Here is a 17,933-nt window from a genome sequence, read left to right as displayed (position 1 = left end):
TGAAAATTACAGGGGGAACCCCACGCTATTTTTGTATTATTATTTATTTAACCCCTTCCTGACATCAGACGTACTATCCCGTCCATGGGACCCGGGCCCCTATGCCCATGGACGGGATAGTACCTCTAGCGCGATCAGCGGCGCCCACGTGGTGAGCGCCGCTGATCGCGGCCGGGTGTCAGCTGATTATCACAGCTGACACCCGGCACTATGTGTCAGGGGCGGTCACGGACCGCCCCCGACACGTTAACCCCTTGCACACCGCAATCAAACATGATCGCGGTGTACCGGGAGTTAAAGGGAAGCATCGGCAGGGAGGGGGCTCCCTCCGTGCTTCCCTGAGCCCCCCACGGCAGCGCAATGTGCAGCGCTGCTGCGGGGGGCTCCTTTCCTTCAGGCCCCCGAATCCAAGATGGCGACGGGGGCCTTCGGGGGCCTGGAGGAAGCTGGCTTCCTCAGTGCCTGCAAAGCGCAGGCATGTGGAAGCCTTGTGCACTGCCTGTGACAGATTGCTGATCTGTCACAGTGATCTGTGATGTGACAGATCAGCGATCTGTCACAGGACAGTGATGTCCCACCTGGGACTATGTAATAAAGTAAAAAAAAAATAAAAAAAAAGTGTAAAAATAATTTAAAAAAAAATCGCCAAATAAATTAGTAAAAAAAAAAAAATATTCCCCAATAAATTCATTTTCTGAAAATAAAAAAAACCCAAAACAATAAAAGTACACATATTAGGTATCGCCGCGTCCGTAACGACCCGCCCTATAAAACTGTCCCATTAGTTAACCCCTTTAGCGAACCCCTTAAAAAATAAAAATAAAAAACGAAGCAAAAAATAATGATTTATTATCATACCGCCAAACAAAAAATACAATAACGCGCGATCAAAAAGACGCATATAAATATCCATGGTACCGCTGAAAACGTCATCTTGTCCCGCAAAAAACGAGCCGCCACAGAGGATCATCAGCGAAAAAATAAAAAAGTTATAGCTCGCAGAATAAAGCGATGCAAAAATAATTATTTTTTATATAAAATAGTTTTCATTGCATAAAACTGACAAAACATAAAAAAACGACCTAAATGAGGTATCGCTGTAACCGTACTGACCCGAAGAATAAAACCGCTTTATCAATTTTACCGCACGCGGAACGGTGTAAACGCACTCCCCCAAAAGAAATTCATGAAACGCTGGTTTTTGTTCATTCTGCGTCCCAAAAATCGGAATAAAAAGCGATCAAAAAATGTCACGTGCCCGAAAATGGTACCAATAAAAACGTCAACTCGTCCCGCAAAAAATAAGACCTAACATGACTCGGTGGGTCAAAATACGGAAAAATTATAGCTCTCAATATGTGGTGATGCAAAAACTATTTTTACAATAAAAAGCGTCTTTTAGCGTGCGACAGCTGCCAAAAATAAAAACCGCCATAAATAGTAAATCAAACCCCCCGTTATCACCCCCTTAGTTAGGGAAAAATAATAAAATTAAAAATATGTATTTATTTCCATTTTTCCATTAGGGCTAGGGTTAGGGCTAGGGTTAGGGCTAGGGTTAGGGCTAGGGTTAGGGCTTGGGTTAGGGCTGAGATTAGGGTTAGGGGTGTGTTGGGGTTCGGGTTGGAGTTAGAATTGGGGGTTTCCACTGTTTGGGCACATCAGGGGCTCTCCAAATGCAACATGGCGTCTGATCTCAATTCCAGCCAATTCTGAGTTGAAAAAGTCATATGGTGCTCCTTCCCTTCCAAGCTCTGCCATGCGCCCAAACAGTGTTTTACCCCCACATGTAGGGTATCAGCCTACTCAGGACAAATTGCAAAACAATTTTTGGGGTCCAATTTCTCCTGTTACCCTTAGGAAAATAAAAAATTGGGGGCAAAAATATCATTTTTGTGGAAAAAAATGATTTTTTTATTTTCACGTCCGAGCGTTATAAACTTCTGTGAAGCACTTGGGGGTTCAAAGTGCTCACCACACATCTAGATAAGTTCCGTGGGGGGGTCTAGTGTCCAAAATGGGGTCACCTGTTGGGAGTTTCAATAGTTTAGGTACATCAGGGGCTCTCCAAACGCACATGACACCCGCAGACCATTCCATCAAAGTCTGCATTCCAAAATGGCACTGCTTCCCTTCCGAGCCCCGACGTGTGTCCATACAGTAGTTTTCTCCCACATATGGGGTGTCAGCGTACTCAGGACAAATTGGACAACAACTTTTGCAGTCCAATTTCTCCTGTTACCCTTGGGAAAATGAAAAAATTGGGGACTAATTGATCATGTTTGTGGAAAAAATACGATTTTTTTATTTTCATGCCCTGGCATTATAAACTTCTGTGAAGCCCTTGGGGGTTCAAAGTGCTCACCTCACATCTAGATAAGTTCATTAGGGGGTCTAGTTTTCAAAATGGGGTCATTTGTGGGGAGTTTCCACTGTTTAGGTACATTAGGGGCTCTCCAAAGGCAACATGACACCCGCAGACCATTCCATCAATGTCTGCATTCCAAAACGTCACTACTTCCCTTCCGAGCCCTGACGTGTGTCCATACAGTAGTTTTCTCCCACATATGGGGTGTCAGCTTACTCAGGACAAATTGGACAACAACTTTTGGGGTTCAATTTCTCCTGTTACCCTTGGGAAAATAAAAAAATTGGGGAATAATTGATCATGTTTGTGGAAAAAATACGATTTTTTTATTTTCATGCCCTGGCATTATAAACTTCTGTGAAGCCCTTGGGGGTTCAAAGTGCTCACCTCACATCTAGATAAGTTCCTTAGGGGGTCTAGTTTTCAAAATGGGGTCATTTGTGGGGAGTTTCCACTGTTTAGGTACATTAGGGGCTCTCCAAAGGCAACATGACACCCGCAGACCATTCCATCAATGTCTGCATTCCAAAACGTCACTACTTCCCTTCCGATCCCCGACGTGTTCCCATACAGTAGTTTTCTCCCACATATGGGGTATCAGCATACTCAGGACAAATTGGACAACAACTTTTGGGGTGCAATTTCTCCTGTTACCCTTGGGAAAATAAAAAAATGGTGACTAAAAGATCATGTTTGTGGAAAAAATACGAATTTTTTATTTTCACGCCCGGGCGTTATAAACTTCTGTGAAGCACTGGGGGGTTCAAAGTGCTCACTACACATCTAGATAAGTTCCTTGGGGGGTCTAGTTTCCAAAATGGTGTCATTTGTGGGGGGTTTCCACTGTTTAGGTACATCAGGGGTTTTCCAATCGCGACATGGTGTCCGATCTCAATTCCAGCCAAAAACGTCAAATGGCGCTGCTTCCCTTCCGAGCTCTGCCATGCGCCCAAATTGTGGTTTACCCCCACATGTGGGGTATCAGCGTACTCAGGACAAATTGCACAATAACTTTTAGGGTGCTGTTACCCTTGGAAAAATAAGAATTGAGGGTGAAAAGATCATTTTTGTGGAAAAAATATGATTTTTTAATTGTACGGCTTTATGTTATAAACTTCTGTGAAGCCCTTGGGGGTTCAAAGTTCTCACCACACATCTAGATAAGTTCCTTAGGGGGTCTAGTTTCCAAAATGGTGTCATTTGTGGGGGGTTTCCACTGTTTAGGTACATCAGGGGTTTTCCAATCGCGACATGGTGTCCGATCTCAATTCCAGCCAAAAACGTCAAATGGCGCTGCTTCCCTTCCGAGCTCTGCCATGCGCCCAAATAGTGGTTTACCCCCACATGTGGGGTATCAGCGTACTCAGGACAAATTGCACAATAACTTTTAGGGTGCTGTTACCCTTGGAAAAATAAGAATTGAGGGTGAAAAGATCATTTTTGTGGAAAAAATATGATTTTTTAATTGTACGGCTTTATGTTATAAACTTCTGTGAAGCCCTTGGGGGTTCAAAGTTCCAACCACACATCTAGATACGTTCCTTAGGGGGTCTAGTTTCCAAAATGGTGTCATTTGTGGGGGGTTTCCACTGTTTTGGTACATCAGGGGTTTTCCAATCGCGACATGATGTCCGATCTCAATTCCAGCCAAAAAAGTCAAATGGCGCTGCTTCCCTTCCGAGCTCTGCCATGCGCCCAAATAGTGGTTTACCCCCACATGTGGGGTATCAGCCTACTCAGGACAAATTGCACAATAACTTTTAGGGTCCTGTTACCCTTGGGAAAATAAAAATTGGGGTGAAAAGATCATTTTTGTGAAAAAAATATGATTTTTTAATTGTACCGCTGTACGTTATAAACTTCTGTAAAGCCCTTGTGGGTTCAAAGTTCTCACTACATATCTAGATAAGTTCCTTGGGGGGTCTAGTTTCCAAAATGGGGTCACTTGTAGGGGGTTTCCACTGTTTAGGTACATCAGGGACTCTCCAAACGTGACATGGCGTCCGATCTGAATTCCAGCCAATTTTGCATTGAAAAAGTCAAACGGCGCTCCTTCCATTCTGAGCTCTGCCATGCGCCGAAACAGTCGTTCCCCCCCACAAATCAGGTATCAGTGTACTCAGGACAAATTGCACAATAACTTTTGCAGTCCAATTTCTCCTGTTACCCTTGGTAAAATAAAAAAAATTGAACCTGAAGTATTTTTTTTGTGAAAAAAAGTTAGATGTTCATTTTTTTTAAAATATTCAAAAAAATTCCTGTGACGCACCTAAAGGGTTAATAAACTTCTTGAATGTGGTTTTGAGCACCTTAAGGGGTGCAGATTTTAGAATGGTGTCACTTTTGGGTATTTTCTATCATATAGACCCCTCAAAGTGGCTTCAAATGTGATGTGGTCCTAAAAATAAAATGGTGTTGTAAAAATGAGAAATCGCTGGTCAACTTTTAACCCTTATAACTTCCTAACAAAAAAAAATTTTGGTTCCAAAATTGTGCTGATGTAAAGTAAACATGTGGGAAATGTTAGTTATCAAGTTTTTTGTGTGCCGTATCTCTGTGATTTAAGGGCATAAAAATTCAAAGTTGGAAAATTGCGAATTTTGCCAAATTTCCGCTTTTTTGACAAATAAACGCAAGTTATTTGAATGAAATTTTACCACTAACATGAAGTACAATATGTCATGAGAAAACAATGTCAGAATCACCGGGATCCATAGAAGCGTTCCAGAGTTATGACCTCATAAAGGTACAGTGGTCAGAATTGTAAAAATTGGCCCGGTCATGAACGTGCAAACCACCCTTGGGGGTGAAGGGGTTAAGATGCACTGTACACACACAGAGGGTACTGACTCCAACTCTCAGCATTGTCGCCTGGTCGCACTTATCGTATGGAGACCAGGCGACAGTGATGACAGCTGCATTCAACACCCGGTGCATGGAAATAGTGCTAATGATACTGCTACACAGATGTCATTAATGCGATATGTACCGTGGCACATTAAAAGAAAAGGACATGCCTGTGCGGCTCTCAGATGGACACATGGTGCCATGTGAAAAATCTGACATGTGCGCACCACCATTGAATACAGAGGGTATGCGTGTGTCCCTATTTGCAGTCCTTAAAAAACATACATGTGAAGAAGGCCTAAAACTCATTTATGTATATATTTATTTGGCTGGAAAACCCCTTTCATGGGTGCTCAATGTTTGCCTGCACTAATAAGTGGCATGCCTTAGAAATTTATCTTCCATTTCCAGGAACTGAACAAATATTCCATTTTAACAGTCGTGAATAATGAATATTTTCCGAATTTATAAAGGAATAGCTCATGAACTCTGAGAGTTACAGAGAACATGTCATCAGGATTTTGCTAATTACAGGCATTATCAGTTCTGCGCTGTTATACTGATTCTATGTTAGAATTTTGCGTTAATGATATGCTCGTGCATTGCGGCGGGACTGTGGGCGGGTCTTTTTTTGGTTGTTTTAGTCTCATCATTATGAGCTTAAATAACAGGTCTCTGAACCCTCAGCGACCAGCCTCCTACTTTAAATATGGCGCCTGCCCAGTTAATATTGTGGTCTTGAAAAAAAATAAAATTGTCTCAAGCAAAACGGTGCCGGAGCATGCGCAGTAGCATCTATCAGTAAGCGATACTCTCAATCTGCGCATGTGCCACCCACTGTGCACCGAGAACCAGTGCGGGAGCACAAACGAGAAGAGGATATCATTGCAGCTGAATCTAAGAATGCAGCGCATACAGTACGCAGCAAAGATATCCACTTTTTGTGAGCGCTCCTGCACTGGTCTTCAGTACACAGTGGGCAGTGCATGAGGAGATTGAAAGCATCGCTTGCAGATAGATGCTACTGCGTATGCGCCACCGGTGCCATTTTGTTCAAGACAATTTTCAGGTTCAGTGACCTGCCATTTAAGCCCAGAATGATGACGATGAAGCTAGAGCACCAAAAAAGTCCCACCCCCGGGCCGCCCCGAAACAAGAACATACATATCATTAACTCAAAACTTCAATCACAGATTAAACAAGAACCACAAGACGGATTTCTCCAACTCAGGTATCATTTTAATCAGTGTAACAGCGCCAACCTCACACTGTCTGTAGTTATTTTAGCAAAATCCTGATGACAGGTTCTCTTTAAGAGAAAGAACAAAAACATTCATTATTAAAATAGGAACCAAATTCTATAATATAGAGGCAGCATTGTAAATATAACTACAGTACTAATGTAAGATCACCTACCGCTGACGTAAGCAGTGCCTTTCTCGAGACATTACTCCACCTCCACAGGTTCGCGAGCACGTGGACCACGAACTCCATTCTCCCCACCATTCGGTCACATCTTCATCCCACACCTCACTGCTGTCCTGACAAGACCAGAAAACGTCAGCAAAGAGAACAGCTCCGCTAGGCTACAAAATTACTAATTGTTTGTTACTATTAAGTAACGTAATTTATAATGAAAAGTGTGATAGATCAAATCCAAACACTAAAGGAAAGACCATAAACATCTGATACAAACCTTGTAATGCTTTGATGTAATTGTGAAATATATTTATTTTTATAGTCTTCATCTTTTAAAAGAACACTCCTAATTTGCAGTAGATCTAATTCCGCTTATTCAGCAGTTACCTGATTAGGATGTAGCTCAATCTGTACATTTCTGTGGTATTTTACTATACAAAAGTAATGAAAAGAATACAAAGTAACACACTTTTTAATATTCCAGAACTGCAAAATGCAGCTAGTATATTCTTATTATTAGACTGTAGCCATCCTGTATAAACACAAGACAGTGGTGAAAATACCAAAGTCCTTTCAAATCTGTCAGCAGAATACAATCCTTCAGCAGAATATAGTGCCACAGTGATGCAGGGGAGTTGAGCCCCCAACGGGACTTCCCGCTTCATCACCTGACCTTTCTAAAAGTCAGCATTTCCTACAGGAAAATAACAGAAGTCCCATACAAAAATTAATTAATACTAGGAACACATAAGGCGATGTCACTCCATACACATTTTCAAAATGTCAGCCAATATACAGTTAGGTCCATATATATTTGGACAGAGACAGCATTTTTCTACTTTTGGTTCTAGACATTACCACAATGAATTTTAAACAAAACAATTCAGATGCAGTTGAAGTTCAGACTTTCAGCTTTCATTTGAGGGTATCCACATTAAAATTGGATAAAGGGTTTTAGGAGTTTCAGCTCCTTAACATGTGCCACCCTGATTTTAAAGGGACCAAAAGTAATTGGACAGATTAAATAATTGTAAATAAAATGTTCATTTCTAGTACTTGGTTGAAAACCCTTTGTTGGCAATGACTGCCTGAAGTCTTGAAATCATGGACATCACCAGACGCTGTGTTTCCTCCTTTTTGATGCTCTGCCAGGCCTTCACTGCGGTGGTTTTCAGTTGCTGTTTGTTTGTGGGCCTTTCTGTCTGAAGTTTAGTCTTTAACAAGTGAAATGCATGCTCAATTGGGTTGAGATCAGGTGACTGACTTGGCCATTCAAGAATATTCCACTTCTCTGCTTTAATAAACTCCTGGGTTGCTTTGGCTTTATGTTTTGGGTCATTGTCCATCTGTAGTATGAAACGACGATCAATCAGTTTGGCTGCATTTGGCTGGATCTGAGCACACAGTAAGGCTCTGAATAGCTCAGAATTCATTCGGCTGCTTCTGTCCTGTGTCACATCATCAATAAACACTAGAGACCCAGTGCCACTGGCAGCCATGCATGCCCAAGCCATCACACTGCCTCCGCCGTGTTTTACAGATGATGTGGTATGCTTTGGATCATGACCTGTACCACGCCTTCGTCATACTTTTCTCTTTCCATCATTCTGGTAGAGGTTGATCTTGGTTTCATCTTTCCAAAGAATGTTCTTCCAGAACTGTGCTGGCTTTTTTAGATGTTTTTTAGCAAAGTCCAGTCTAGCCTTTTGATTCTTGATGCTTATGAGTGGCTTGCACCGTGCAGTGAACCCTCTGTATTTACTTTCATGCAGTCTTCTCTTTATGGTAGATTTGGATATTGATACGCCTACCTCCTGGAGAGTGTTGTTCACTTGGTTGGCTGTTGTGAAGGGGTTTCTCTTCACCATGGAGACTATTCTGCGATCATCCACCACTGTTGTCTTCCGTGGGTGCCCAGGTCTTTTTGCATTGATGAGTTCACCAGTGCTTTCTTTCTTTCTCAGGATGTAACAAACTGTAGATTTTGCCACTCCTAATGTTGTAGCAATTTCTCGGATGTTTTTTTTTTTTTTTTGTAGCTTAAGGATGGCTTGTTTCACCTGCATGGGGAGCTCCTTTGACCGCATGTTTCCTTCACAGCAAAACCTTCCAAATGCAAGCACCACACCTCAAATCAACTCCAGGCCTTTTATCTGCTTAATTGAGAATGACATAACAAAGGGATTGCCCACACCTGTCCATGAAATAGCCTTGGAGTCAATTGTCCAAATTACTTTTGGTCCCTTTAAAAACTGGGTGGCACATGTTAATGAGCTGAAACTCCTAAACCCTTCATCCAATTTTAATGTGGATACCTTCAAATGAAAGCTGAAAGTCTGAACTTCAACTGCATCTGAATTGTTTTGTTTAAAATTCATTGTGGTAATGTCTAGAACCAAAATTAGAAAAATGTTGTCTCTGTCCAAATATATATGGACCTAACTGTATATGGGCAAATCATTGAAAAAAAAGGGCTGGACACGTTTTGTCTTCAATTTTAATATGTTCCACCCATTATTTCACAATGAAGTTTAGTAAAACTTTGCACAAACCTGTATAGTATATTCCAATAGTGAGAGAGAGTGAAGCTGCTGTCAAACGTCTTAATGGGTTTTTGCAGCAGCTCTCTCTTCCACCTGACCAGACATTGGCTTCGGTCGGAGAGTCACCGCAACATGCCAGGAGCAACACTTGCAGAGGCAACCATGTGATGCCAAGGTATCATACACATATCCAATCGTCATTAATAAGACCCATAAGGAATTGGCTCATGGAACAAACAAACAGAGCTTTATCCAGATTAAGGTGTTGATAAAAGGCGGTTCCGCTCACAGAGTGGGGTTGTGTGAGACACAACACTTACTGTAAATAATATCAAACATGGTTCCAGCTGCTGCAGCTCCACTTGTTGGTATGTCCGACTTGGTAATGCAGGTAGTTCAGAGATAGGGGATGACCTGCACGGCTGGGGTGTATCCGATCAAAGAGTCAGAATCAGGCAAAACTATTAGTAGTGCAGTTTATTCTCTACGCGTTTCGACGTATTCCAGCTTGTTCTTTAGGTTCTCCTCTGGTTCTCCTGCAGTACCAAGACTTTTGCCTGACTCCACAACAGCAATGCAGGTCACCCGCTATCTCCAAACTACTTGTAATGAGGCACATACACGATATCTGAGGAGCGCCAGATAGTTGTCCCAGTAAAATGTCCCACCTGATGTTTAGCATTGACAACCCATCAGAGGCAAGAGAATGATGCTCCACAACGATTGTGGAAAGACCTATTTTAATTAATACAACAAATGCAGGCTACCTGATAGCTGCCAGATGGTTGTCCTATTAATTGATGTGCAGCAGTGACTCCCCATTGGGCACAAGAGAACTGTGCTGCACAACCCCTACGAACAACAGCTTGTCTCCGCCAGGAGAAACGTTCACCCTTAGACTTCCTAGTTAAAAAACTTGAAGTTACATGTTCATTCCGCACAAGGAATAGACTTATCCTATGTAGCTACTGTATACTGGGGCCCATAACACTAAGAGACCCCAGTACCATCTTATAAACAATAACATGCTGCAATGCATGGGTTGCAATACAAAATACAAAGTTGGGGCACCATTGAAGAACCTAATCCATAATCTATACATGTATGTTATAGGTGCGACCATATTGGGTCCCTTTGGTTCTTCTATTTGCCCTCCATGCCATATGGATTATGCAGAACAGCTATTGACTGTTATCCAACGATAAAACCAATGTGAACGGCTGGCGTAGACAAGGGTCAAATCTTGATTGAAACAGTCGAAGGTTCCAGTTTTCCTCCAGACATTAACGCATCTAAGAAGAAAGAATGTCAATGGCACCATCTTTAATTTGCGGCTCTAAACTTAAAGCCATTTGAGATAGACTCCTACGTGAATTCCCCCATCAATTTATTCATCAAGCCTGACCTATTGAAAACGTTCAATGATGCTTTTTAGTTTGAGATCAGAAAGTAACTTCATAATCCAAGTAGGGACTGTGACAAGCCATTGTTACAGCTCTTGGATGGAGACCATCACAAAGAACCCAACCCAACCTCTAGCTCTTTTCTTCTGCTGCTTTCATGGTGGGAAGGAACTGAGACATCCATAAGACATGCCAAGAATTTAGAAAACAATTATAGGGGGCTGAGAGACGAATAAAACACAGGATTCCCAGAAAGAACATAATATTAAGATTTGTTTTAGAGGTAAGGAAAAAAAGCTCTCTAAGTGTAGGTCATCTGTCTTCTCCCTCTCTCCCTCTTCTCTTCCTCCACTACCCCCAGGCCTGGTGGTGTTAGAAGCTGTAAACCTCTCCTCTAGCAAAAACGTTTGATCTCCTACTTAAAAGGGACGCCAGCAGAGTTAGAGGTTCCACCCCTGGAGTGCTGGAAGGGCAAGAGCAGAAGGAAAGGATTAAGAAGATGGTGTGAAGTGATAAATGGGGGGATGAGAAAAAAACTGAAAAAGATGCTTAGTAAATGCCGACAGATGAAGCACCGATGCCACAGCTGGATTATGGGTGATCCTTCTAAAATAATGAAGAAAAGTGAAATATTTCATGTTAAAAAATGAGAAAGAGTTAATGTATGCATCTTCAGTGCAAAGTAGCTGAAATCAAAGAGGGGGAGAATGCGAGGGGTCTGCAAAAAAAAAAAAGTCATGTGACTTCTATGCCAAGGGTAACCTGAGGTCTCACAATTCACAAACCACTGAATTTGCAAATTCCATCATGATTTTGCACAACATATAAGAATGAATATCGCGTGGCTCAAAAGTGCAGAATCTAAAACCTTGCTGCCCCCCCGGCCAAGTGAGTCATTTTCTCTTATTTAATGAATGTAATTTACATGGTTTCTGTGGAATAGAAGTGCATACTGCACCGAAGGGATTTTGTGTTGTCATTTCAGGATAGAACCCCTTTACTTCTGGGCAAGAAACAGGTGAAGTGTGATCATCCAGTGAGGGGTTAAGGGTAATTCGTGCATAATAAAGAAAAGCCCCCCCAAAAAAATAATTTAAAAAAATCAATTTAAGAAAAAAAAACACAAAATATTGAAGAAGAGAGCCAATATAGTACAACAGAGGACAAGATTGAAGATCTTCGGCCATAGCGCAAAATCCGTAACAGAGCGTTGTATCCTCTGCATGCCATGAACAGTGCGTCTAATGGCACCGAAACTTTAATGTGACTGCATTATGTGCATCTTATTCTGAAACTTTCCAATACCCTGTTCACACGTAGCATACAGTATATAACGCAGTTTTTTGTGCAGAAAATATTCTGTATTTACCCATCTAAGCACAGTGGATGTGATTTCATGAGAACTCCCCCAAAAACTGTGTGTTTTTTTTCTCTATAGGCTTCGATGGGAAGCAAAGAAAATATATGGTCGGCTATATGTATATAGCCAACCATATAATGAAAATTCGGCAGATGTCAGGGAGAAATAGGATCAGGCATGTTGAATTCCAATATGCCCGATGTTTTATTCGTAGTCTGGGTTCAGATTACGTTAAGCAGCCCGTTCAACACATATCGTTGACGGGGCTGCTTTAATGGTACAGCATAACGCGATTCATCTGTGCTAGCGGTGACGGAGCCTCAGACGCTGCAGCCTGCGTCCGAGGCTCCATCAGTGAATGACGGCACATCATGAACGTGTGCCGCTTTACGGCATGCGTCGCGATGCGCCCGCCAATGGGGCTGAATGGCAGCGTTAACAGACTGTGTTACACCGTGTTAGACCACGGTGTAACGCAGTCCGTCTAACGGACTGCCAAACATAATGTGAACCCAGCCTAAATGAGTTTAAATGGAGCAGAAGGTCGTACATACACTGTGCCTCAATTTTAATTGTCTATTCAGAGTGACAATACGGGTATGTGCACACGTTGCGGACTTTGCTGCGGATCCGTAGCGGATTTGGCCCAGCAGATCCGCAGCAGATTCTCCTGCGGTGTACAGTACCATTAAAATCTATGTAAAATGAAAAACGCTGTGCACATGCTGCAGATTTTTCCACGCAGATTTGCTGCGGTTTTGAATCCGCAGCATGTCAATTCTTTGTGCGGAATCCGCAGCGTTTTTACACCTCTTCAATTATAGAAATCTGCACAAAATCTGCAGAAAATCAATGAGCCTTCAGTTTTTCTAGGACGTGGAAAGAAAATAAAAGTTTCTCCGCCTTCTCCCTTCTGAAAATCAGAGCAAACTCGAATGTCAACATTTACAAAATCGGATGTCCCGCGGAGCCATAATATAACATCCGATTTTTACGGATACATTCGAATTCTGTAACATAGGGAACTGTAAATGATTAATAGCTGCTAATGTAAAAAAAAAAACCGGATTGTACAATTGAGAAAAAAAATTGGCCAAGTTTTCTGGATGAAACTCTAAACAATTTTTTTTATAGTCCTAAATGTCATATTTTTTAAGAGACCCTGATTCCAGCGATGTATCACTTATATTACTTGGTGAAGCAGTTGTGATACAATCAGGGTGTGTGCACACGCTGCGGATTCTGCTGCGGATCCACAGTACCATAATATCCTATGGGAAATGGAAACCGCAGTGCAGACGGTGCAGATTTTTCTGCGCGGATTTTGCTGCGGTTTCAAATCCGCAGAAAGAATTGACATGTCAATTCTTTCTGCGGATTCCGCTGCGGTTTACCATCTCCTCCATTGTAGAGGTGATAAACCGCAGGGCAAAACCGCAGGCTAATCCGCAGATAAACCGCAGGTCTTTTGACCTGCAGATTTACCTGCGGATTTTACAAAATCCACGCGGACAAATCCGCAGAGCATTCCGCAGCGTGTGCACGACCCTCAGAATTTTCTCTGCTGTAGATCTAGCAGAGCTCAGAACTCTGACTGTGACCACACCACAGCTTTCTGTGACATTTACCTGCTAGTCAGTGGTGAGGGCGTGTTTGGACCAGGAGGCAGTTAGTCCGGCAGGGCTAAAAAACACTTTATCTTCTGCTCTTAAAGAAGTCATCCACTACTTGGTGAACCCCTTCTTTTACCCCACGCCTGGCCCCGATAAAATAGAAAAGCTTATACTCACCTCCCGTGCCGGTGCCACTCCTGTGGTGTCGGCACTCGCGGTCTTGCGGTTGTTGTGACACGTGACCCCGGCGCCCAATCAGAGCTGGCGTCCCTGGCCCCGCCTTCTGTCAATTTGAACATGAACAGGAAGTCAGAGTTCAGCTGCAGCCCGGTCTTCCTCTTCATGTTCAATCCGCCAAAAGGCGGGGACAGTGACACCAGCGCTGACTGACTGGTCGCCGGGGTCACGTGTCACAGCAACTGCAAGACCACGAGTGCCGACACAGCAGAAACGGCGCCGGCACGGGAGGTGAGTATAAGCTTTAATATTTTATGGGGGCCAAACACTTAGAACAAGAAGGAGTTGTCCTAGTAGTGGACATCCCCCTTAAAACAGTTATTGTATTGAAAGAATAGCACACAGCCTAATAAGTGACACATCATTGAATTTATTGTCTCGGACCCTACCTCGTGCTGCCCTCGGATTACATAGCAAAATTCTGCTGACAGATTCCCTTTAGCCATTGTGGTGTTCAGAACTAGGGTCCGGGAATTATCTGGAGTCATATGTAAACCACTTCTATAGTTATGAAGTTCTACTAAATTATTACTACAAACAACTAATTGATATTAGCAAAGATTTTGACTCATGGAATCTATGGAAGCTCAAAGATTAGAGCAGTACTAAACCAGAAAAGCCATTGACTTTGGTGATGCTATAAGGCCCTGTTCACACCTCAGATTTCATTTCCGCTTCAAAATAAGACGGCAGTATGTATCCTAGTTAAGTGAATAGCTTTCTTCAACCCCATTCACACGCGCTGGAAAATCTCTGAATGGACATTCATCTTCTGAAAAAAAATGCTACTTATTTTCATAGATTTCACACGGAAAGGCTAAAGAGTGGCCCTAGTGATCGACGATACAGCGATCCAAAAACCACGCAATGCAGTAATCAGCTGTGTGCAAACTAGTCCCCGATTCATCGAGCAGTTTTGGCCAATTTTCTGGTGTAAAATTGCTCGAAATGTCCTAAAATTTTGCCTCAACTCATAATTGAGCAACATTTTGCCACTTTTGTCATTTATCCTCCAGCCCTAGACAGGTTTGCCCACTTTATAAAAAGAGGGCGGATTTTAGCCAAAATAGCCAAAACAATGGTGTAAATTACAAGAAAATGTCCACCGGTCCCTAACTAGAATATTTCTTGCGGTGACAAATCACTGCTAAAAAATGCACTAAATTCATTAAAAGGGGCACACCTCCTAAAGACTAATCCTCCTTTTATTTATTTTTTTCATGAATCAATAGTACACAAAAACATATGACTCTCTAAAACATATCTTATCAGTCAAATGTGCTTTTTTTTTTATCCTGATTAATTCTTTCATGCTTAATTCAAGGGTAAAATTTGTGTCCGGTGAAATCACATTTTGACATTAGTGAGATAGGAGGTGACAGTTGGAGCTTATAATATTCTATGGGGAGGGAGGAGCTAGAGGGAGACACAGTTACTGTTCTTCATGGAACTTTATGAGCACCAACTGTCATCTCTGTAAAATCTGTGTTCACTGAAGAAAGATTTTACCTGTGAATGAAGAATGAAAGATCAGTCCAGGAGGAGAAAGTATTGGATAAGAGTAATATATATTACAAACTTTCTTATTTTCTGGTGTTCTACTGATTTGTGAAATGAAAATTAATGATGGTTACTCTTTAAAGAGATCATTTCTATTTTATAAATCAATAGCGTACATGAAAGAAAATAAGTAACTTTGTAATATGTCTTAACAAAAAAATCTACTTCTTTCTCCTCCTGGATTATTTATTTTCAAAATTCTCAATTCCTAGGTAAAATCAGTATTCAGTGAAGGCAGGTGGTGACATTACTGAGATAGGAGATGGCAGTTGGTGCTGGTAAGATTCTATGAAGAGGAGAGAAAGGAGAAGGGAGGAGCTAGAGGCGGAACTCCTCCCTTCTACATAGAATCTTAGAAAAACCAACTGTCATCTTCTATCACAGTAATGTAAAAAGCAGCCGTTCTTATTCTCTATCTAATGCTGTGAACAATATTTTTACTGTGGATATAATATTTACAAAAAAGACAAAGAAATAAAATATTACTGACATTACTCATTTATTGAATACGTTGGGACACTGAGCAGTAAAATTCTCGGGGTATCATTGTGACTATGTGAGTGTTTGGTGAACCAGTTCATCATGGCATATGTTGTGACAATATGGTTAGCCCTGGAGTGGAGGACCAGCAGCGGATAAATCTGGACATCCACCATAGAAACCCCAACACTACCCTCAGATAACTAAAGGCAGAGTCTCTAGAAAATACATGTGGGAATAAATCAGACAGGTGTCAACATAGTGTGATAGATAGATAGATAGATAGATAGATAGATAGATAGATAGATAGATAGATAGATAGATATGGGATAGATAGATAGATAGATAGATAGATGATTAATAAATAAATAGATAGATAGATAATTGATAAATAGATAGATAGATAGATAGATAATAGATATATAGATGATTGATAAATAGATAGATGATAGATAGATAGATAGATAGATAATAGATAGGTAGATAATAGATATATAGATGATTGATATATAGATAGATAATAGATGATAGATAATAGATAGATAATAGATATATAGATGATTGATAGATAGATGATAGATAATAGATAGATAGATGATTGATAAATAGATAGATGATAGATAGATAGATAATAGATGATAGATAATAGATATATAGATGATTGATAGATAAATATAGATGCTAGATTCATAGATAGATGATAGATAGATAGATAGATAGATAGATAGATAGATAGATAGATAATAGCTGATGACTGGCAGACATGTAGCGGTGCAGTTGCCCCTTCCTGCACACACAGCCCCTGCGGCCATGGATGCGGTGGGATACAGTCACCCCCTGCTGTCACGTCCTGGACACCGCCAGGTGCCTTCTTGTGCCCCCATTGCCGGGCAGCAGGAGCGGGGTCTCTCCCTCCTCGGTGCCGGGTCCCAGCTCCCGGGGCCGGCACTGTAGGAGGCTGATGTTACCTTAGAGGCGGAGGCTCCGGGGCTCCGGCACAGCAGGATGAGCAGCAGGATGAGCCCGGGGGGGCGGCGGCGCGGTGCACACATCCCTGGACGGCAGCTGCGGCAGGAAAAGCCTCGGCACCGGCTGGGGCTGCCCGCTCCCTCCCCGCATGGCCAAGTAATTACAGGCTCTGAGCTGTGTGCGGCTGGGGGAGCTCCGAGCCGGGACAGGGGGAGGGGTGAGGGGCACAGGAGGGACAGGGGGAAGAAGACAGGGGTCAGGGGAGGGGGCAGAGATAGGGGCTCACCCCGGGGTCACGCATGCTGTACATCATACAGTAATGACTCCTTTATTCTGGGAGGGAGATGTTTTTCTGGGGAGCTCTGGTTGTTGCCTCTATCCGGGTGTATCATGGATGCTTGTACCGCAGAGAAGCCCTCCAGCTGTCCCGAGAACGGGGGTGCCATAGTCCCCTATGTGAATGGCGCAGCAGCGGGTCTAGTACTCCCATGGTAGCCAATGGACCTGCAGTGATGAAGTCCCATACCATGCACTATTCAAGGGACCGCTGCAGCTAATCACTGTCCTGGACAGTCATACGCCATACATGCAAACATGACTGCCAGTGACTGGCTGCAGTGGTCACGTGACTGAAGGACAGACCATACATCACCACTGCGGGTCCAGCTGTTCTGGGAAAGTTTTTTTATTTTAGCACTTTCCTGGATAAAGCTCTTATAAATGATCCAAAATATATTTATATTACGGAGTATTACTGTATACATCTGTGTGCAATGAACCCTCCTATTGGTGTCTGCTGGCAGAAAAATGGCCCGATTTATTTATTTATTTATTTATTTATTTATTTTCATTTTAAAGATTAAAAAAAAAAAAAATGGTTTGTTTTGCCAGTTCAAGACCTGTAACTTTTTTATTTTTCCACCAATCTGCCTTTTGCACAGTGAGCTGATGTTTTCCTTCCTATCATTTTGGGGTAAATCCGATGTTTCATCACTTTTTATTGCATGGAAATTCTAGCATTTTTTTTCTTTGCTTTATGGCATTTACCATATATTACTGTACTTGTTTTTATTATGTATACCCCTCCTTACATGTAAAGAGCCATGGAATAAATGGCGCTATAACAATAAATAA

The 17,933-nt window shown here is 42.1% G+C and overlaps 1 protein-coding gene across 1 annotated transcript in view; it reads right to left on the bottom strand.

Moving 5' to 3' along the window:
• Positions 1-16,940, bottom strand: part of LOC141085795 (ADAMTS-like protein 2) — a 90,971-nt gene extending 74,031 nt beyond the window's left edge. Inside the window, exons 1-2 of the mRNA XM_073571363.1 lie at positions 16,799-16,940; positions 6,632-6,756 (exon numbers count right to left, since the gene is read on the bottom strand). Of these exons, the coding sequence (XP_073427464.1) occupies positions 6,632-6,756; positions 16,799-16,882 (209 nt within the window). The 5' untranslated portion in view covers positions 16,883-16,940. The remainder of the gene's footprint in view (positions 1-6,631; positions 6,757-16,798) is intronic.
• Between the last annotated feature and the right edge of the window lie 993 nt (positions 16,941-17,933).

The sequence above is a fragment of the Dendrobates tinctorius genome, unplaced genomic scaffold, assembly GCF_039654945.1.
Source record: "Dendrobates tinctorius isolate UK_male_01 unplaced genomic scaffold, ASM3965494v1 ptg000029l, whole genome shotgun sequence".
Lineage (NCBI taxonomy): Eukaryota > Metazoa > Chordata > Amphibia > Anura > Dendrobatidae > Dendrobates > Dendrobates tinctorius.
This window is presented reverse-complemented; position numbering and strand designations above follow the sequence as displayed.